Source organism: Morus notabilis, unplaced genomic scaffold, assembly GCF_000414095.1.
Source record: "Morus notabilis unplaced genomic scaffold, ASM41409v2 Scaffold2035, whole genome shotgun sequence".
Classification (NCBI taxonomy): domain Eukaryota; kingdom Viridiplantae; phylum Streptophyta; class Magnoliopsida; order Rosales; family Moraceae; genus Morus; species Morus notabilis.
This window is the reverse complement of record NW_010360448.1, coordinates 70,471-93,204: the sequence shown is the minus strand read 5'-3', so window position 1 is coordinate 93,204 and position 22,734 is coordinate 70,471. Positions and strand designations below refer to the sequence as shown.

The 22,734-nt window shown below is 32.9% G+C and overlaps 2 protein-coding genes across 2 annotated transcripts; one reads left to right on the top strand and one right to left on the bottom strand.

The window, feature by feature from the left end:
• The first annotated feature begins 215 nt into the window (after nt 1–215).
• LOC21402858 lies at nt 216–5,296 on the top strand. The gene is made up of 3 exons (XM_010096431.2): nt 216–366; nt 680–1,831; nt 5,229–5,296. The coding sequence occupies exons 2-3, from the start codon at nt 1,047–1,049 to the stop codon at nt 5,254–5,256; spliced, it is 813 nt and encodes a 270-aa protein (XP_010094733.2). The 5' UTR covers nt 216–366; nt 680–1,046; the 3' UTR covers nt 5,257–5,296.
• On the bottom strand, nt 4,002–15,606 carry LOC21402857 (zinc finger protein BRUTUS). Its single transcript, XM_010096430.2, has 14 exons — nt 15,097–15,606; nt 13,645–13,854; nt 13,246–13,440; nt 12,796–13,160; nt 11,630–11,858; nt 11,161–11,329; nt 9,818–11,056; nt 9,290–9,461; nt 8,925–9,143; nt 8,712–8,849; nt 7,769–8,003; nt 7,539–7,598; nt 5,339–5,410; nt 4,002–4,553 (listed from the first exon to the last, which is right to left on the bottom strand). Exons 1-14 carry the CDS (start codon nt 15,415–15,417, stop codon nt 4,413–4,415), a joined length of 3,765 nt encoding a protein of 1,254 aa, XP_010094732.1. The 5' UTR covers nt 15,418–15,606; the 3' UTR covers nt 4,002–4,412.
• Nucleotides 15,607–22,734: the final 7,128 nt, after the last annotated feature.

Here is a 22,734-nt window from a genome sequence, read left to right as displayed (position 1 = left end):
CATTTAAAATTTAATTTTTTTTATGAGAAAAAAACATTATAATAAAATCAAAATTATGAGTTTAAAAGTATAAAACAAACAAGCCTTACAAAAATAAGAAAATGCTCCTTCAGTATTTAGGATGGCAACCTCAAAAGTCTACTACATGGATATAGAAACTTTTTTTTTTTTTTTTTTAAGAATATGGTGGCATATACTCTATATTTTATAGATAAAGAAATATTCTACAATTCCCGGAAAACAAGATTACAAATGATCAAGTCACAAACACTTATAGCATACAAATCTTTATCTTTAGAACTATTCTTATTAAACTGTTGTTGTAGTCCTTTCTTGCTGTGCAGTTTTCCTTTGCCTCTTGTGATGGTGAGTTTTGGAGCTTGGTCACGTTAAGAATTCTCTCTCCATAACTATGCTCAGAGAGAGTTTCATATTCTCATCGTCCTTTGCCCAAAAACCAGCCTAACATAAAAAACCAGCACATTTTCTTTTTGATTGAGTCCATTTTTTACCCTCCTCCCTCTCTTTTTGTTTGTCTTCTCAAAACAATAATAGAGGGACCTTTTTTTTTTTTTTTTTTTTTTTTTTTTTTTTTTTTTTTTTTTTTTTTTTTGTCCTTCTTATTTTGCCTCATTTCCATAAGGCGTTATTTAACCATCTGATCCTTGGATTTTTTCAGAATCAGTTTCAGGTCACAGTTGGAAGTTCAAAGGAGAGAGAGAGAGAGCAAAGCTACTACTCTTGTTGTCCTGTTTGTTTCCCTGAAGATTCAACTAACTCTTTGTACCTCTTTGTTGACTTTCAAGTCCCACAATCATCTCATTTTAAAGTGCCTCAAATTTTTCTCCTTCTTCTTAGCCATCATATTTGAAGAACTTTCCTTAAACTTTTCCCAACCAAACTCCATATCACATCCTTGAATCGTGCTAGTTCTTTCTCATCCTTTTCTCTTCCAAAAAGCAAATATCATATCTCCGTTGTCTTCACAAAAATAAATTCAATCTTCTTTCTTTGTGCCAGTTTTTCATCTGGGGTTTTTCTGAATTATGTGCTCAGAAACTAGCCCACCAAGACTATCCTTCTCCAGTGATCTTGGCCAAACAGATGTTAGGCCACTTCAAGATCACAGAAGAAGAGACACATCACTTTTGGACATGAATTGTGACTTTGAATTCAGCATTAGTAGCTGCTCACAACATGAATCTTCCTCAGCAGATGAGCTTTTCTCTCATGGAATAATCCTTCCGATTCGACCCCGGGAGAGGGTCAACTCGAATTTTGCACCTTCAAAAGAAACAAAACAAGAAAGAGATCAAAATTCCCTTCCTCCTCTCCCTAATTACGCCGAGAATTCGAAGAGAGAAACGCATAAGGAAACCACAGTTGTGTGTCCTGACCATTTGGTGGGGCAGACCAACAAGCCTCAGTCCAAGTCCTTTTGGGGATCTTTCAAGAGAAGTAGCAGTTTGAATTGTGAGAACAAAAGGACTAGTCTTCTCTGCTCATTACCACTATTGTCAAGAAGCAATTCAACTGGTTCTGTGCCAATTCAGAAGAGGAATTCTTATAAGGAAGTTCACAATAAGAACAGCAATTGGCAGAAGCAGCCTTTGATTTCAAGGTCGTCGTCGTCGTCTTCGTCTTCGATCTCGAATCCATATTCGGTGCAGCAAAAGCCGCCATTGAAGAAGAACTATGGAGGGTCTTATGGAAATAGTGTTCGGATCATTCCTGTCATTAATGTACCACCTCCTTACATTCCCAAAGGAACTGCAAAGCTCTTTGGTTTAGGCTCCTTTTTGCAGCATGGCAAAGATAGAAAGAGCAAGAAGTGAGTACTAGTTGTTTCCTTTGTTGGAAATGAACTCCATAATTATCTTCTTTGGTTCATATTTTTCTTGGATTCATGTTCTTTCTTTAGTTTGAAGTTGGATCGTATGTCATGGAAAAAGTTTTTCATTTGAGAAGGAGAAAAAAAAAAAGAAGTGGGAAGTATTTGATGAGCTAAAATGAATTAGTGCAAATTACTGTATAGCGAAACAATCAAAAAAAAAAAAAATTTGCATAGACTTAGAAGGGCTTGGAAGGTTCATGCATTATTCACATGTCACAAGCTTAGGAGACACAGAAACAGGTACCGATAATACAGGGTTTGTCCCATTCTTGTTCTCTTTTTGATATTTCTCCATTTTTTTTCAGGGATGCCTTTCTTAATCTAAAGATTGCTTCTTTTTTCTATTTTTTTAAAACTGTTCATGCAAATATGTCAATATCTACTTTTGAATGACTTGTCGTTTCTACTTTTTTTATTTTTATTTTTTTTTGTAATTGCAAAATTAAAAATTCTAACTTTTCTTGTAAGAAGTGTGAAACATACTAGACAAATATGAAGGTCTATTTCAATTGGGAGTGGGTTTGAAAAACAAGTCCCAAATACATATTTCTTGTCTTTATTAACTTCTTTTTTTTTTTTTTTTTTTGGTTTCTACTGCTCAATTAATTGGTTCAAACAAGGACCATGTCTTGTGGCTTTCCTTTGTTACCTTTTTATATAAATTTTGATCACCAAATTTGAGTAGGCTGAGTAGATGCCGTCCACTGTTTGAACAATTCAAATTGTACGTTCTTAATGTTGTTTGAATGGTGATGTTGGCATGACAAGATTTGGCGAATGTGTGCTGGAGATGGAAATAGTGAATGACAGATCATATAAGATAGCAGTCTGTTGGCAAATCTTTAATGGTTAAAAACAAGTGAAATCTTTTTTCACTATCCATCAGTGACACGAAGCTCTAAACTTTTAGCTTTTTATCAATTCTTTTGTTAATTTATTTGAAACTTTCTTAATCTAATATGTTGTTAAAAATTTAAAAACCCAAATTGCCAGCCAACAAAATTTTCAGGTGCATCAGCACAAAAATCATACGGCTTTCTCGTTCATTATCCAACATCCATTAGCTATTGACCCATAATTGCACTAGATTTTTTTATTTTAGGTTCTTTCTCTTAAAGGAAAAATGTTTGACACGTGTACTTCATTAATATGATATATTATTATTAAAAAAAAAAATTCATTTTGATACCTACTGTTATATCAAAATTTGTTTGGTACCCTCTATTTTTAAAAAAATTTATGTCGGTATCTCGACTTTTTAAAAAATCTTTTTTTAGTATCTCGGAGTCATTTTTTAGGATACTTAAAGATAAAATTATTCTTATTATAAAAATTCATATGTTGACCAGAATTTCAATATAACAAAGTACCAAAATAAAATTTTCCCTATTATTTACATAAAAAATGAGATAGTGAATTCTATATGTCAAATAATGAATGTAGATAGTAACAAAGAAAGTTTGAGATAAAAAAATTAGGAGTCTAAGTTGCCAAACACTAATAAATTCGTAGTGCATCGATGAAAAGGAAAATAAAAAGGAAAGAAAAATCCTTCATACGAATGAAAGAAGCCGAACAAGTATTCTCTTTCAAAATATGTTACGTTTCCTTTCCTAAAATTTAAATGCAAATTTGATAAAGACATGTATATATTTGAAGGTAACGTAATTATTAAAAACTCGTTATATTTATATATAAAAGTATAAATCTAGTGGAAAGATTATTTTAAACCGTCAAATCTTTCATTAGTTTCTGTAAATTTTACCAGTAAGTTCATCCTATGGTAAAAAGCTTCAAGTGTATTCATAAGTTCATAGCCACCTTTTCTGATTCCATAAAAGTGGTATCATCTCAGGAAAAATTTCCAAGCCAAAGGATATAGCAAAGACTGGTCCAGCCTACTACACTTGCAGACAGAAAAGTAACAAAACTTGCCTATAGCTATATGTCTTTTCAAGTGTGAGTAGAGTTGAGCTTATTTAGCATTCTGTGTGCGCCAAGTGCTGAACAGTTTTCTTCTGAGAGACCGGGCCGTGACATGCGGCGAAAAGCCGAGAACAAAGGGGCCAAAACAAACGAAAGGAAAGCAACTTGAGAGCAAACAACGTTAAAGGGAAAATCTGAAGTTGATGTAAATAATGTTTATGTCGAACTATAGATGATGGGTCATGGGAAAGGAGAAACTCAGCTTATAGTGGGAAAAAATTTCGCCGCACTCGCAACTGTAAAAAGTAGAACATATTCTGTACATGATCGCATTTCAGTACTCCATTCCTCTATATCTAAAAGGTTATAAACGAACCTGATGTCCTGAAAAAGATGATTTTTGAAGCACTTCCGTAAAATTGATGTGCCCGAGCTCGTATCAGATGCAAGGGGAAAGAAACGGCGAGGCTGACCAGTTTCCTAGCAGGGAAAACTGAAATTCCTATACAAGTATCTACAAGATAATATGTATACATTCTCTGTGAAGGGGGAAGGTAAAAGATAAAATAAAAGAAAGGGCGATAATCTGCTGTCAATGCGGTGTAGAGCAGTCAGGATTTGTCGTCTCACTCTTGATCACTCGGGTATTGTAAGATCCACAAGACCCACATTTGTGATATAACCAGTGAAAGCGTGCACTGCCCTTCCGATCACAATCATTACAGAGTATTTCCTGAATGAACATGCAAATACTTTAGATACGAGTTCTCTCTCTTTTCTTCCCCCAAATTGGAAAAGTAATTCCCTAACCAAGAGAGCAAAACAGATATAACAAGCAGAAGCAACACCAAGAGAAGCCAAACAACAGTCGGCATAAGTATGAAACAAAGAAATCATATCACTAAACAGTCTTCGTAAGAGGCCATTGTCAGAAGAGATAACAGATACTGAATGCCACCCTTCACATTCTGATGTTAGCCATGGCAGTGACCATTTGGGCGAGCTGATGCCTCAGATATGATGCTTCAAGTGTGTGCTTTTTTTATCATTATTATACTAATCTTTTTTTAGGGGAAAAAAATAAAAGAAGAAAGAAGAAGACATGATACAGATTTGACTGCGAATTGCCAATACTTATAAAAATTGTCAAGTTTAAGGTAAAGACATTAAACTGAACGGAAAAGAAAGAAGGAAAGTGGAGAAATAAGAAACTGAAACCGACTCTAGAGTGCCACACGCATAGGATAAAAGAGTTCCAATGGTGAAGCCACACGAGGAAAGAAAGCCTCTTTCCAATTAGGCACCAACTTGTTTACTGTGTTTTGGGCAAGTGATGTGACAGTAAACTTGTTAATTTCCAATTGCTTTACTATTAACTAATTTGAATGTTTTCTATAATATTTTTCAGGAATTATGCAGTCATCAAGCCGAAATAATGCACATTGTTTTAAAGTGCAAAAAAAGAGTACAGTAAGGGCGCCTAAAAAATTAGAACATAGAGAGAGCATGGATGGTAACCTGACAACGGTTCTTGTACTCCTCTGGAAGTTCCTCTGCAGCCAGCAAGGCATCAAGCATGCCAAAATATACCTGAAGAGAAATCAATAAGGGACTGCATGTAACGGACATCCAGCACAAAACCCATTTTATAGTGCTCTCACAACTTGGCACAAAACGAGCCTGTTATTGAACTGAACACTAATTAATGCAACTTGTAGCTATCACCACCACTGAATAATTGAACATAATGCATCTTCTAATAAACCCCACTTTTTTTGTGTGCACATTTTCTAACAATGCTAACCAAAGGTCTTGTTAGTGGCAAAGAAAACCTTTTGAAATCTACTCTTCAATTTTCATATCAATAAATGATTGGCACTGTAAAATGTAAATATTCCACTCTTTTAACGAAATTCAGACTTACGTTTACCATGTCTAATGACAAGTTGAAAGTAAAATTCTGATAATGATGAAGTTTCACCATGTTCACTGACAGTTTTCCTATATTTCTCTACTTCTTTTTTATTGATAAATTTTCATTCTTATTAAAAAAAAAAAAAAAAAAGAGAGAGAGAGATGAATTCCATCGTAGACCAAGTTATAAAGAAGAAACCAGATGGCAGTGGGACCTGTACTAAAAATAGATCTCCAAATTTTAAAACACAAAACTACAAAGGGGTTTCATGGGGCTATAGGGGGATGCCAACCGTTTGCTTATAGTTTTAACTCAAAACGTATGACTAAAGTATGTGGCACAATATGACATGGGTTGCTCCTATTTCCAAAAACAGCATAAAGATACTTTTGATACCATCTCAAAGAAACATAGAACTGTTATGAAGTCCTCAACGTTTATGTAAGATCAAACAACCACACTCATAAGAACGGGAAGAGGGAAAAAATCATGCACCTACTTAGTACTTACATGGGATGTGATTTACAGGACTAATTTGAACTTATTCAATTAAGAAATATTTCAGCATCTTCTAGTTACCAAATTCAATACCACTTTTGTTGGTAGAAATTGGAGGGATCTCTAGGAAACAAAAGATTAACTTGTAAATTTAAGATGTTCAATCAAATGGGTATCGAAACAAACAGAAATAGAAAAAACTTATGGAATTTAATCAAGCAAGCTAGCAGGTGATACAAATGGCACAAAAGGAGCCCTCGTCTCCCTATGATAAAAAACGATTTTGTGTACAAACCATATATGAGAATTCTACCTACTACGAATAAAAAGTGTTTGGGAGTAAAAAATAAAGTACTTTACATAAAAATAAATAAATAAATAAATAAAGTACTCGGCTGCCTAAATATAGACCTTCAATCCAAATTCGGTATGTCCACTACTCATGTCTATCATCCAATAAAAATAAAACAACCATATCATTAATAAAATGAAAAGCAAGCAAAGTGTGGAAGGCTGACATTGGAGTGAATCTACCGATTTTGCAATTATAAATATATCTGATCACTTCAGTCATTTTTGCAACATTAGCACGTACAAAGCTCATAAGCCCATTACACTAGAGCTCACTCTGATAATCAAAGCTTATTTTAACACCTGACGTGCAGCTTATTTGCTAGGTTAGATCCACAAATGGTCCCTGAGGTTTACCCTCAATCCCATTTTAGTCTCTGACTTCTAAAACGCTAGTCCCTAAGGTTTTATTTTGTTTCAGTTTCGGTCCTTCCGTTAATTAGGTGTTAAATATTTGACGGAATCTGTGTAAATTAGCGACCAAAATTGGAAACAACTAAAATTTAAAGACTATCTATGTAAATTAACTTTTATTTTTTATATTGTTTTGTCCCTAACCTCTAGATGTTTCTAATTTCGGTCCCTAATTTCGACATATAGCGTCAAATATCTAACACCTAGCTAACAAAATGACTGAAACTGAAACAAAATACAACCCTTACGGACCAACTGTAGGACGTTTTAAAAGTCAGGAACCAAAGTGGGATTGAGGGTAAACCTCATAAACCATTTGTGGGATTAACCCTATTTGCTATATTTAAAAAATTTATTTTGTCACTTTGCTTCATCTCACTGTTTACCAAACATTCCACTCTTAATTCTATTTTATTTTCCTAAAATCCTTGCTAATTTCTGTTATTTGTCAATGAAATTCCACATAAATATGGAATTAATAAAATATTGGTCTACACATCATAAATAAGTCTACAACAGAGAGAGAGAGAGTTCTCTTACCGCCATATCTCCTAAAGACTTGCTGCAAATTGGACAGGTATAGTGACTACAAGTATATGCCTGACAAATATTGAGAAAGAAATAAATCAAATTTTCTCTTTATAGGAAGGTAGAAAATCAAATTCTAATATTTTAAGCTTTTCGTAAAAGAATAGACTTTAATACTTAGACTAAAAAGAATAGATGAAAAAATAAATAAATAAATAACACAAGTTTCGAGTTGTAGAGACCTGAAAGCAAGCAGAATGCATGTAATGGCCACAAGGTAGACCTCTGACTGCCGCACTTGATGTGAAAAGGAAATCACAACAAATGGGGCAGTTTGTTTCTAAACTTTTCTCCAAGCATTTGTGGTTCACTAACTTGATGCCCAGGCAACAATTGCAAGTCATGCAATGGAAATAATCAATACCAAGACCCCTCCCAACACGGCATAAATTGCAAAATGGGCAATGATACACGGCCCTGAAAAGAGATCAAAAGTTAGAACGGAAAACTTGCCAAGTACAAAAATCTAAAGGAGGATTTAGAAACAAAACATAAAACATGCAGCTCAGTTTTGTCTCATATAAGACTACAGTTACAATGTGTGCGGTTATCAATGTTATATAATTGATCCGTGACTTCCGTTGTCTAGCAAATCTGATAGCTAGTGACTGTAATAACTGTGTCACGAACACATTAGGTAGAACTCACCCTTGAAAACCATCTTGCAAGGAGAGGGGACCCAAGAGCTTATAAACCCACTGATCATCTTATAATTATTCTGTGTGGGACTTTTTGGTAATTAACGCTTTGTCAGACCTACCTTTCTATTTCACACCTTGAAACATAAATACAACACATTTCGGTAGTTAAGGACATAGGAGTTAGCTTAATTAGCATACAAGAGCGTCTGCATGTGCGACAAATAGTCAAATATGCAACGAATTAAACCCAGGTACACTACACAACACCATACAAAGACAATTTGTGTGAACAAAAACAAAATGTAGCACACTTATTAAGTACACCCAAAAAACAAAATGCAATTAATGGCAAGGTTACTTTTATAACCTTCACAAAATTACGATGGACACAATGCAAGATTATTAAAAGCAAAAGATGCGGCAACAAATTACTATAGGTGACAACTAATGATTCCAAAATTTTGAACATAAAGACAGACTCTACCTTTCATCATCAAAAAATTTGCATATGCTGCAGTAATATTGTGCCATGGAGAGCCCATTGCATGAGGGTGTTGTGCACGTTGGTCCAACTGCCTGAATCTTAAGGCAGCGCATGCACATCATTTCTGTTGTCGCTTTCCTGAAATTTGTCCAAAGGGTATTCAGAAATACAATGGCACAACATGAAATAAAAGAACTTACATCAGAAACTCACCTATCCATTGAGTGATCGCTCACATTGTCATGGCAAAATCTACAAGTAAACAACTTGCCACAGCAAGCAGCAAGAAGCTTGCAGTTTCTTTTGTAGTGTTCACAGCCAAACGATTTTTTATCTGGATCACAAAACGATGGTGAGCGCCCTGCTACATCTTCACAGTTAGAAGTTTCTCCTGCAGCTTTGGGTAACTTCTGCTGGGCAGCTATCCAGCGACTAAACAAACAAGTAATTCATTAACAATTATGGATTAATGACATGGAATAAAACAGTTTTAATCAATTCAATAGCTGACTGTATCAAATGACAGATAAATAAATCAATCAAACAACGCTTGGAAAAGTGCTATCATCAAAACTAACCTCGTCATAAGATTCTGCACAAGATATGCTTTTCTTCTTGGATCAAGAGTCAAATCACGATAAACCTTTCTAATCTCTGACTCAAGCTCATTTTGATTCATACGGAAGATATCTTTCCAACCAGGCTTGAACATCTGATCACTCTGGTCCAAGCTTTCCTGAAAATCATTACCTAGAACAAAAATATAGCTGAAATAAGTAACAATTTTCTTTCCAAAAAAATTGCACAGCACATCAAAAATGGAGTTGAAGTTTAAAATTTTTCTTTTCAACAAAATAACAAACCATAACAACAAACTAATTACATCATCAAGAAGAAAACTAATAAATATACAGGCATTCATGTTGACTTAATTTGTCGATATCAAGATCCAAGTTTTTTCTGTTGTCCTTTATCTTCATAAATAATAATAATTAAATATGTGTATATATATATATATATAATAGATCTCCCCAAAACCCTAACGCATTTAAAAGCAATGCAAAGTAGTCTATCCAACAAGGCAAAATACAAAATATGACACAAACCTTTTTGAGGAACACTAGCTTCTGATGATTCTGTATATGATGGTGATTCTGGAGCTCCTTTCCAACATTCATTTAGCCACTCATTGAACATTGTATTTTTTGTTGCCTGTTTCCAGGTGTCCATCATCTTATTCTGTTCATCCTGAGTAAGTGCAGATGTTACCCAGGGCAACATTGATTGCAGCACTTCAGCACCTGTAGTGCCAATTATACGGCCAACTATCTTGTCTTGCTCATCAACAGTAAAATGCTTGCCGAATAATGGCCACAACTCAAGTTCTTCTCTGAATATATGATGATCCAGTGTTACTTTAATGGATTTGCACATCCCTTGCAGCTTAGTAGATAGCTCACTATACTTTCTGGTACAGTCAATTCTGTGGGCAGCTGAAAATTCATCACTACTTTGACATGAATCCCCGTCGAATTTTTCCTTCTGCAAGCTTTCATGAAGATGTGAAAGCTCAGAAAGAACACGTGCAATATCTTCAAAAAGTCTTTCCTCCTGTTTATGGTCTAGAGTGTATGAGTGACTCACGTTATGAAGGGCCTCCTTGGATTCCAGTGCAGGAAAGACTATATCATCCTCAGCATTACTATGTGCTCTGTATAAGCCCCAAAGAAGACGAAACCTTCCAATGAACTGCCGAAGGAATGTCTCATCACAATCACTAAGCTTTCCAGATTCAACGTCTAAATACTCCAAGTCTTTACGTATAGCTTTATGAAACTTAAAAATAGTATCAATTGGTCGTTCTCCACAGCCAGTATCAAAAGAGCCATTATCTGTCTCCCATATAAAAAGACTGGAGTCCAGAGAAGGAGCAGAAGAGCTGAAAGACAAGGAACGCAAAGACTTTGCTGCAAAAATAGAACTTAACCCTAGATTATTGCTATTGACTCCTAATCCAGGGACGTGACAAGATTGCTCACTACAACATTGTTTCTGGTCATTTGCAGTCTCTGACGTGCAAGGAGAATCACTATCATTCCGTGATTCAGTGACATTTCGTTTAACTGGCCTTTCAGCATCATCTGGTTGAGCAGACATCAGGATATCTTTCGCAGACAATGCAGATGCACAAGGGCAAACTGATCGAACGAGATGCTCTTCAATATCATTTAACCTTTTAACAGGACAGCAACCAATGGCTCTTGAAGACAAACATAAACCTTGGTTACGAGCCTTGCAAGCCCAACCAGAAAAAAGTGTTACCAAAGCAGAATCTGCAGCTGGAGCTGAATGACAGAATTTGATACTGTTAGAGATGAAACACATGAGAGAATTTAGCAAGAAGTAATAATCATTCAATAGTTAACCACATAAGGCACTGATATAGGACCTGCCAATTGAATGTTTCTCAGAATTTTTTTTATTTCCTCTTCCGTCAGTGATCGCACTAGCCATGGTAAGACGCATTCAATCAGCTTTAATGGCATCATGCATAAGCTTTGATACAAAAGCTCCCGTTGTTTTTTGAAGCTGAAGTGCTTTCTCGCAAGGGGAAGAACCTAGAGATGCTAAGAGTTAATTGATGCTTTTAGGAATTAAAAGGATCATTACAAGTTCGAGTCGTCAAAACCAACTAAAAGTGGAGGCGTCGCCATATAATTTCTAATACAATATCCAGTCAAAAATAAACATATAAGATATGATTCATCAACTTCTTATATACCTACATGGCTTTCTTTGCACTATCACCCAAATAACCGCTAAAACTCTCCCTTTTTTTTTTTGTTTTAGTAAACTCTGCAGTTAGTATTACTGCTGCAGACCCATAATCAATTAATTGAATAAAAAGGACATATCACCTGAACTTCCTCGTTATTGAAATGCCTCTGTATGGATTCCATTATTTGATCAGCATGTGAGCACAGCTTTGCATAAAATTCAGCTTCCGAAGTAGAGATTGCTCCCGCATTTTGAATGGTTTCAATTAAGGATCTAAACTCATTGAACTGACTTTCCTCTTCGGCATGCTCCTGGAAGAAAGAAAGCTCTCCATCTACCGCTGGAAATATGACCTTGTCCTCAGCAATACTGGTGACCAGAACAGCAATCAATACTCAGATTGAAATATATATATATATATATATACACACATATATATGTATATATTTTTTATTTTTTCTGATGGATGACGCAAAATATATCATTTTCCTCACAATAGAGCTTGAGTTGTAATCTTTAAGTTAGAGCAAAAGTATAGCTTCATATTTTTATTTTTGGAAGGTGAATACCGTAATCATAGTGATTATTAGTCCTAGTAGAGAATGAAGATTGCTTTGTTTATAATACATCGGTTATACAGAGAATTCATTTGTGGAATACATGGAAAACTTGGGATAACTGATAATCCACCCAACGGATGGTTTTTTTTTTTCTCTCCTCAAAATAGGATCGATGTTGTGCTCACACCTCCACCAAGCGCCACTTGGAATCTACTAGAACCATAGGTGGAATAGAAAGAGGATCAGTCCACGCTCTTGCCTGCAATCCTTAGAGGTCCAATCATGTCAAACGCACAACCTCACAATTTCATAGGACTTGGTGTGGATGTCACAAATCGAACCTCTGATGGATGGGGGAGAGAGCCATGGAGCAATCATCCCTTGCTGCTATGCCACCACCAATGGTGGTTTGCTGACACGCTTAGAGAATGATGATTGCTTTCTTTTCTAATACACCTAGTTATACAAACAATTTCATATGTGGAATACAAAAAAGAATACACACACACACACACACACACACACACACACATATATATATATATATATATATCTGTGTGTGTGTGTGTGTGTGGGATCATTGATACCTAAATAAAAATTACCTACCCTATTGACGCACTAAATACTGGGAGAAATAACTAGCGACTACAATTGGACTAATGAATCTTTCGTATTTTGCACACCCTCTAAAAGAAGAGGAAACTTGCATTCTATCAACCACACACATGATAGAACAATAAGGGTACCTGTGAAAGATGCAAACTTCAGCAATGAAATGCAATCTACTATTGAAATCTGATAAATTTGTAAAATCTCCAGAACGTTGGATCTTCCTCGCATGCTTGGCTATCTCATTCAACTCCCTCTTAATAGCTTTATGCCAGAGCAATATCTCATTAATAGGATGGGTCCCGTTGGTATCAGAAAAATCCATCCTTGATTCCAAATATTTCCTTTTTCCGGTCCTGCACTCACATGCACGTTGTGCTTCATCCATGCTATCTGCCAACGTGCTACAACCAGAATTACTACAACATTGAATTTGAGGATCATCATGACAACTCTTCAACATGTTGACGCTGCTTCTCCCCTCCATCCAGGTAAATATTACCTTTAATAAACAAGAAGTTTAATTAGATCTCTGTACTGGGAAAAACATAACCAGAAAAACTTAATAAAATAAGGTCAAACCTAACCTGTTGGAGGAGCTTTTCCTCTGGGATTATCTTTTTTAAACATTTACGCAAATCCTGATATTCTTCAGGTGAAATTGATGATGAGAGCCATGGAAGGAACTCAGCCATCATGTTTACCGGAATACTGCACAAAAATTGCCATACTAAAGATGCCTGCTCTTCAGGCGAAAACTTCTCAACAAGCAAGGGAAAGACCTGGCAAAGAAAAGTGAATAATTTCCAGATATCAGAGGACACAAAAGAAACCTTTTGGGAAAGACGGCAAGATCAAAAAGTTAAGAAAATGTCTACTGAGATGAGATAGCAAACCACAGAATCTCCATTATGGTTTAAGATTTTGCTCAATAAGAGTCCTGAATAAATAGACAAGAACACAAATAATGGAATATAAAGCAGCACCTGCTCCTCTTCCTTAGCCATGTGCTGGCTAACTGATGTCTGTAGAGCTCCTGTACACGAAGCTAACTCCCTTGGGAAACTTTCATCATTTTGCGTTTTAGAATTTAGCAGTTCAAATAGGTTATCAAAAAGATTGCTTTCGCCCTTGTGTTCGAGGGAGTATGTTTGTGCTACATTCTTCACACGAATATCAAGAGCTGGAAAGATTACCTGCAGTTGCAAAGTATCACTGTAATGGCAAAAGTAGACATGAAAAAAAAAAAATAGACATAATAACACGTCTTTAAGTGGCTACTTAGAGAACAAGATTTTTATGATATAGCAATATATCAGAAGGAGAAAATCAGGTGATTAATCTGTATTTCCAAAGCATCAATTAATATTTAAAAAAGAAAATGGGCAAGAGCTTATTATTACAAGAAAAAGTAATCTTGACGGTCATTTCTCATATGTTTAAGACCTTTTACTGAGGAAACTTCTTGTAGAAAGTGGCAGAGTGTAGCCACTTAAAAAGAGATATTTCTAGGTCTTAAATACCAACTACTGTTTATAACACTATTGAAATTTCATAGCACAGAGGAACCCAATATAGATACTTCAAAGTCCCAAATCACTACGATTGTTCAATATGTCATTACTGCCTTTAATTTTCCGAGTATCAGTTAAATGCAGTGAAAACCAACATACAAAAGGCAGTTCAAAATCTGAAACTGCAGCTAAGTGGACCAAACAAGTTTTGGGGATAAATTATGTCATTGTCATCGAAGATCAATAACCCAAACTTGCCAACAATAATTCTCCAACAGTCAAACCTTAAATATCCCCTCAGAACCCACCCATGTTCATCCTAAATGAAAAAAAGAATAGACATAATTACCCAAGAAGGGGACTTTTTCGTCGAGCTTTCAAAAGGATTGGGAGCCACTAATTAAAGGCACTTTCCTTTCCCCTTATTTTTCTACTTTCCTCTGGTCATTGAAATAGGGGAGACACAAAGAAATATGAATTTCTCGAAGAACAACGAGAAATTAGTGAAAAAAGAAGCATAAATTCTTGAAAGAAAATGAAGTGCATAGAACACTTTTCTATTACTTTTCCTTTCTCTATTAACGTTTAGGGGAAGACAAGAGCTTGTGCAAAGGAATTTACTGAAGAGTGACATTAAAGATTTAAAACCGTTACTCAGCTAAGGAAATAGAAGAAAACACATAGAAACTGGTCAAATATACTGAAAAGAATATAAATGGGAATTTTTTACGTTATCCTAAATTACACAGGAGCACTCCACCATTATTTACACACGAAGCTTCTTCCCCATCTCTCACAATTGAGAAGTTGTGCGGAACGATTATAATGTTCGAAATGAAATTCCTTTCTTCAATTTTTCTTAGAAACCAAACACGCCAGAAAACGAAAACAAATGAAACAAAAGTGAATGGATTAAAGCGAGACCTCGTCTTCGGCATTGGAGTGGTGCTTGTAAATCGACCTGAGGAAATGGTAGCGCTCGAGCAGCGGACCGATGTCAGTGCGCTCGCCGGTGGCGAACGCCATGGCCAATCGGTGAAGCGCATCGAGCTCCTTGCGAATCGCCTTGTGAAACAGCAAGAAAATCAAAAGCGGAGATTTCTGCGCCGAGCTCTTCAAGCAACCATTCACCGACGAAGTCGAAGGCGAAGGCGGAGAAGAATCGACCTTGTTGACGGAATTCGAGAGCACCGCCACTCCTCCACCTCCGTCCCTGTGTTGCAACCCCGCTAACGGCGTTGCCATTTCTCTTTCTTTCTCCAAGAACTTTCCAGGAATTTCTTCAGCTTTCCGGGAAAAGCCTCTCTCTAGCTGCGTCAGAGTTTCTCTCTCTAAATCTCTCTTTTTTTTTTTAAATTTTGTTTTTGTCTGTTTCTCTCTCTTCTCTTCTTTTAGCTTGGGACCGTTGTTCACGGAGAAGAAGGTGGGAGAGGTTTGGTCACATTTACAGTGATGAGGTCGATGAGAAAAAATTTATCTATATACTTGGCTTTTTCCACGTGGCAGATATGACACGGTGGACCACGACGTCACCAACGACTGGTCACGTGAGTGTGAGAGGCTAGCACGTGGAAATGTTTATTCGGGATTGTGGAGCTCTCGACTACCTGACTATTTTATTTTTTTAGTCGTTTTCACCTTTCAAATTTACATTAAAAAATATTTGTTCTGAATATTTTTTCAACCTCATTTAATTTTAATCAAGTTAAACAATCAGAAAACTAATCATATTAATAAAACGGTCTATCAAAGACAATCATTTCTTTTTTTAGACATTTTATAAAGTAGGTTTTAAAAAAATGAATCATAGACAATTTTCTACTTTAACCATTAAATATGTATTAAAAATTATCTATTTTATTTATATTTAATTTTAATGTGATTTTAAATATAGAGGATTTTACGGTAAAAGAACCTTTTTTTTATGAAAAGAATTTTGCTTATGATCCTAAATTATAGGAGCATCTCATTATCCTTCTATTCCAATTTATGAATTATGGAGAAAATTACTAATAACGGTAGCGAACTAGGCAAACCTAAGATGAATTTACGGTATCTGACTTTAAAAAAAATTTGACATAATCTAATGTTTGGTTTTTTTTTAATAAAAACAAACTTTGTTTTCATAGCGAATGCTAAAATTATATATCCTCTAATAATATCAAGACTTATATGACAAATAATTTGTTATGCTAAACAAATAAGTTAGATTATTTTTATTTCGAGAGAATAAGGAGGATTTCTTCATGCACTTGTTGGGATAAAAATTTGAATGACATACCGACAAATGCTACGTGCTTAATTCTTGATCTCTCAGCTTCTTTGAAATTTCAAAATTAGGGAAAATGGAAGGTCTTGTACGAAAAGGTCTCTGACGCTAAATTCTTGAAATATTTATTTGAAAAAAGTGCCAAAATCAAAGGGTTCCGGTGCAAATTATAATTATAGAATGGTATAATATGAACATACGTACGTATTTACCCCTTTGGACTTTTTATAAATCTAGAACAATACAGAGAAAAATAATGTCACTTTAGAAGTTCAAAAGAGCAAACTTGCTTGATTAGATCATTAGAAAAGTCCATTACAATGAGCCAGGAACTTATCATTGGCTTATGTCAAATAATGATGTGCAATGTTTGAAGGCAAATGGTTTCTAGAAGTTCAGAAAGGGCTGAACTTGTTGTAAACAAAATACGCAACGGAATAAGCTCTCAGAAACAGTCACATTTAATTTTTTTGAGTTTCACCGATTTGAGTTTAGAATTTGAGTTTTGCTACAGTAAAAAGCTCTCAAAAACAGTCGTATCTAACTTTTTTATGATAGTTAAAAACTCTCACATAAAGTCACATCTCAACTCGAATCAGTGAACTAAACGGGCCTAAATATACTAACGGCACCATGATTGTATTATATAGACACACACTAATTTTTGTACATAGGACGCACATATTGATTTGTAATTGAAATTTTAATACTGTGTAGAATGTGAACAATAATGTGTAGATAAGAAATGTTTACTAAAAAAAATAGAGACTGAAAAGCTTATATGATTCTCTAAACTATAAGATAACAAAATTATTTTTAAAAATAAATTGACTTCTTATTATGATGAGAAAGTTGAGATTCGAGGTCTAAAAAATCTACGAGAGAGAGCGATAAAATTGAAATAGAGAGTAAAAGACGAACAAATAGAGAAAAATTAGGGAAATATTAACATAAAGTGTCAAAAAAAAAAAAAGAAGAAAGCAGAAAGAAAGAAAAGTATAGCCTTGATTCTAAGAGATATCCATAGACAAATAGAGTTAAAAAAGAAATAAATAAAAAATTAAAATAGAAACAAACAAAAAAAGATAAAGAATAAAATTAGAAAGAAAATAAAAAGTTAAAAAATGAGGGGCAAAGTGAAAGAAACTGAGGGGAGAAAAAGAATAAATATAAGAAAAAGTTTACTTCTTTACTAAAAGATTTATTATTTTAGACAAAATGTAGTGCAATATAATATAGCAGGCTATAAAATAATAAGAGAAACAAATAGATCCATTTTAAAGAAAAAAAATAAGATTTAGACCGGTGACATCATTATTATATATTGTGTTAGATTCTAAAATAAGATTTAGACTGGTGACATAATTATTATATATTGTGTTAGATTTTATCTGAAAATAGTCAATTTATTAATTATTGAGTCAAAACTATATATTTTATTAATGAAGTAAAATTTTGATTTTAGTAGACAAATAGAGTCAAAAAGAAAGAAAAGGAAGACAAAGAAAAAGAAAAAATAAAGCATCGAAAGAGGAAAAAAAAGGTAAGAAAGGGGTAAATCACCAATTGTAAAATACAATAACAGACAAATAGATACACAAACAAAGAAAAAAAATGTGAAGCCGGAAAAATGATGAAAAATTTAAAGAAATAAAAAGATTATGAGACAAATGGACGCAAAAAGAAAAAAAAAAAAAAGCAAAGCAAAAGAAATAAAGGCAAAAAAATTGTTGAAAAAATTAATAAAAAAAGAAGGGAAGCATCAAACCATTGTATTTGATGACAAAAAATGAACAGTGGAACCTTTATTGGCTATTTTATAAGGATTGAGCCTATCCATAGAGTATTCAGTGAATATTTCTATGAACATCTAAGAAGCCCCTTTTTAAAAGTCTTTCTTACATATTTTCTCCTAGTTTTGGCCCCAATAAAATTTTGTAATTACACAATTTGCATGGAAATTTTTTAAAAGCTTCAACTGAATCCCACAATTTCACTTCTAAATATACTTATTATTTCAAGCTCAAAACACTAAATGGACCAATATTCAGCTACATTGCTATTTAAATTCATAATTTTTGGACTTTTTAAATTGGATTAAATTATTAGATTACAAAGTTCATGCAAGAACAGAGAAAGATACAATTAGATAAATAAAAGGTAAAAGAGAAAAAAAAAAGACATAATAAAAATGAGAAAAAAGTGTAGATTTTTAAGTTCAATAAATTTTTGCTTAATCTACACTTCTTTGAAGAAAAAAAAAAAAAAAAAAAAAAAAAAAAAAAAAAAAAAACAAATTCTGACTCCGACACTATAATTGAAATGAACCTTACGAAAAAACCGCGTATATTAATGGTATCTGTAGAACTTTTTTTATTTTATTTTTATTTTTTGGTGAAAGTAGAACCATATTGGAGTTGAGGTCTATTATTACACCAGGTTAGGTGGTAGTTAATTAATCTCTTAAATATCAGTTGTAGTTATGTCCTTTTTTTATTTTTTTTTATTTTTTTTTTACGTGCGACTTTAAAAAAAGAAATCCCTAGCTACATTGTTAAATGTTATTCCATTTACTATAGCAAAGTCGAAGCCGCTAAGAATGCTATTTAATGTTATTGTTGGATTATTAATTAATAATGGTGTCTATGAGGCAACTACGTACAAGCTACAATTGAAAAACAAAAGATATTATCGTAAATTTTATTATTAAATCTTATATATATATATATATATATAGTTATAGTATAATCAAGTCTCTCCACAATAAAGTCCATAATAATTCATCAATGCCATCAGCAATATGCTAGAATTTTTGTTGTAATTAGGCAAATGTTCAAGTTAACCAAACTTTAAACAAAGTAAAAAAGCAAATGTAGGACCACAAGGAATAAAAAGCAAAATAATAATAATAATAATAATAATAATAATAATAAAATACCGATAAAAGGATAAGAAGGGTTGGTTACTTGACACTGTAAGATTTAATTTTATTTTTTTTATTTTTTGGTTTTAGAAGGATAAGGAGGGGCTTGATCACCGACTATTTTGGATATTTATTTGGGTGTCCCTATAGGAGGTTACCAAGTTAGCGGTCAGAATATATGCACTTTAACATGTGGTATTGGTAATTACTAATTACTTATGCTTTGAATAGGTTTTTGAACCGTATGCCACGTTTAGAATTGATCCGTTTTTTGAAAAAGAAAAAATAAAAATATTTTTAAAACAGTGTTTGACCTAATAAAAATAAAAATAATTTTTTAGTTTAGTGTAAAATAAGAGAGAAATAAAAAATGACTTTTAGTCGTTTTTTATTTTTTATTTTTATTTTCTCATTTCTCGAGTAGAGAGAGAGAGAGAAAGAAAGATATTAATGAGTTTTTTTTACATTGAAAATAATCTCTTGATAAAACTATCAGATTCATTTTTAAAAATAATTTATGTCTGAGATTAAAAATATTTTTATTTTTATTTTTATATAAAAATTAAAATTATTTTAGAACGAGTTTCAAACGCGTAAATTCTTAACAAGTGTACCTTAATTAACGAGTAATATATTCTCTCTCATAACATCAAATTCAATATTGTAAATTCTTGGGCACATCATGATTTCTACTTCTACAATATTTACTTTACAGGTAGGGTTCACACGACGTAATTTAGTAGCGTTCATATGACGTAAGGAAAGAGAAAATTGAATGTTAATTTTAACTTTCTCAATTATTTTGTGATTACATATATTTCAATTTTTTAATGGGTCAACTTATAAAATGAAGACACAACTGAAATTTTTAGATAACTTTAGGAGTAAATATTAAATTTCTAAAATCTAAGTGGGGCCGCACGCCTGCATCACTATTGATATTCTTAATATAGTTATTTTACACATAAAATCATAGTATCAACCTATAAATATAAACATGGTGATATTATATTATCAAAACGTCAAGGTATTTAATTATCTAAGAGATCTCGTTCGTTTCGCTAATTTGAGTTTAGAATTCGACTTTTGCTACAGTAAAAAACTCTCACAAACAGTCACATCTAACTTTTTTGCTACAGTAAAAACCTCTCACATAAAATCACATCTCAACTCGAATTCTAAACTCGAATCAGTGAAACGAACGAGGCCTACATATTTATTAAAAAAATTGTTTTGCTACATTATGTATACGTATATTTTCAAACGTGAGATAAACAAAACCAAAAACATTATTTATTTCTATTATGTATATTTTTTTTATAAACTATTATAGGTAAGGTCTTTAAACCGGCACTTACTGTTTATCAGACTGAAACAACATTTGTATAATTATGCATAAATTGTGTATATTTACATATAAAATCGTATATATTACATGTAAAGTCGTGTATAAAGTTATAAGAAACGACAATGTATATTAATCATCGAAACATATATTTTTTATAATAATTAATGAACACATAGCATGAAAATATGTGTATTGATTGATTTATTGTATTTCATGTTAAATATATATGACTTTACATATAAATACACATAATTTATGTAAAATTATACAACTATCGTTCCGGTCAGACACTTTTAAGTGTCTAGCCAGAGACAATTTATATATATATATATATGTACTAAAAGTGTTTTGCTATATATGACCTGTTTTTCTTACTATATATGGACAAACATCAAACGAAAATACCAACAAATTCTTAAGTTTAAACAATGTTTAAAAAAAAAAAAAAAAAAAAAAGAACATTGTTAGTCTACGAAACAAATGCGGACAAATGTGTTTTTCTTTCCTACGAAAGATGGATTACGTTTTCAAGTTTTGGTCCTACGCGTGTAAGCCAAGAAAAGTTTTCCTTACGTGTAATTGGAATATATATATATATATATATATATAGATAAAGCAAATGAGAATTATAATAATGTCGTTTTCGGGTCAGTTGGAGATAAGTGAAAAAAGGAAAAAGGTCAAGTGCAAAAGATTAAGGTTGAGGGTGATTAAGGGCACACAATTGTCGCGTGTCAACCGTGCCACCGCCGTGATGGCACGTGACCCGCCCACGCTATCACAAGTCTTTGAGGCCATTTGCCTTTGCTTTGCACATTCCCTCTCTTCGTTACTCATTTTTGTCTACAAAAGCAATTTCGGATTCGACCTTCTGCCATTTTATACAATTCACATGATTATTTTCTTTTTGGTCCAAAAACTTCTTTTCACATATCTCTTTATAGTATTTATTAAAAAAAAAAAGGAACATATTATATCACTATTATTTTGAATTTGAATTTTTATCGTGCGACTTTTATAATTGACTTTCACACATTTTTATTTCTTAGCTTATCACATATTTATTTACAAAATCAATAATAAGATTTTAGTAGGCCTCATACAATATAAAGAATGACAAAATAGAATATTAATCCTTGCACTACATTAGTATTGAATGTCAAATTTACTTAACTTCTTTTTTTTTTTTTGTCATTTTTATAAAACACATTTCAGGTTATCAAATAATTGTCGTTTTATTCTCGATTGTATTTATACCTTCAGATTTTGAATTTATGATCTAATTTTTGTCTTTTCTCAATCAATAGTTTATTTTGATCATAAAATTCCTAAACACTCTTAAAGAAAAAATAATAATAAGGAAAGATAAGGAAAAAAAATCAAAATTAAAAAAAAGGACATTTAGGTTTTTTCATAGTTAAAATAAACCGTTAATTGAAAAAAAAAACATATAGATTTAGTATTAATTTGAAATATGAAGTTATAAATTTGATACAATCTATAGAATGCAAGGTAAATTTTTTAATAATCTTAAAATCCATGGTAAAAAGTGCAAAAAAAAAAACAATTTACTTATATACTCTTAATAAGTTGACAATGTTGACTTATAACGGTTATTTAAAAATATTGTAAAACGATGTTTTGTAATTACATGGATTAGATACCTATTTATAAATTTAATAAATACTAAAAATAAAATTGAGTTGTTTTGTATTATACTATCAAATTAATAAACAAGTATTACATTTTAAAGAATCCCCATTTTAAAATGTATAACATATATTAAAAAGAATTCCACGTCATTTAGTGTAACAACTAACAATATAGTCACAAATGGCTAAATCCTAATTACTTCATGCTTGCGAGCGAAGAAAGACCAAAAGTAGAGATCCCATTTTAATTTGTTTATTAAATTTTTTTTGTTTCGATATTTTTAGTCACACGTCGGATTTTGTTTTTTTTAGGCCCCGTTCGTTTCACCGATTCGAGTTTTGCTACAGTAAAAAATTCTCAGAAACAGTC

What these genes read in the sequence shown, in the direction of transcription:
- LOC21402858 (XM_010096431.2), top strand. Translation starts at nt 1,047, where the DNA reads ATGTGCTCAGAAACTAGCCCACCAAGACTATCCTTCTCCAGTGATCTT. An exon ending in AAAGATAGAAAGAGCAAGAA is followed by an intron (nt 1,832 to 5,228) that starts GTGAGTACTAGT and finishes AATATTTTTCAG; the next exon opens with GAATTATGCAGTCATCAAGC.
- LOC21402857 (XM_010096430.2), bottom strand. Translation starts at nt 15,417, where the DNA reads ATGGCAACGCCGTTAGCGGGGTTGCAACACAGGGACGGAGGTGGAGGA. An exon ending in AGGAAAAGCTCCTCCAACAG is followed by an intron (nt 13,161 to 13,245) that starts GTTAGGTTTGAC and finishes TGTTTATTAAAG; the next exon opens with GTAATATTTACCTGGATGGA. An exon ending in AGCTAGTGTTCCTCAAAAAG is followed by an intron (nt 9,462 to 9,817) that starts GTTTGTGTCATA and finishes TTTTTGTTCTAG; the next exon opens with GTAATGATTTTCAGGAAAGC.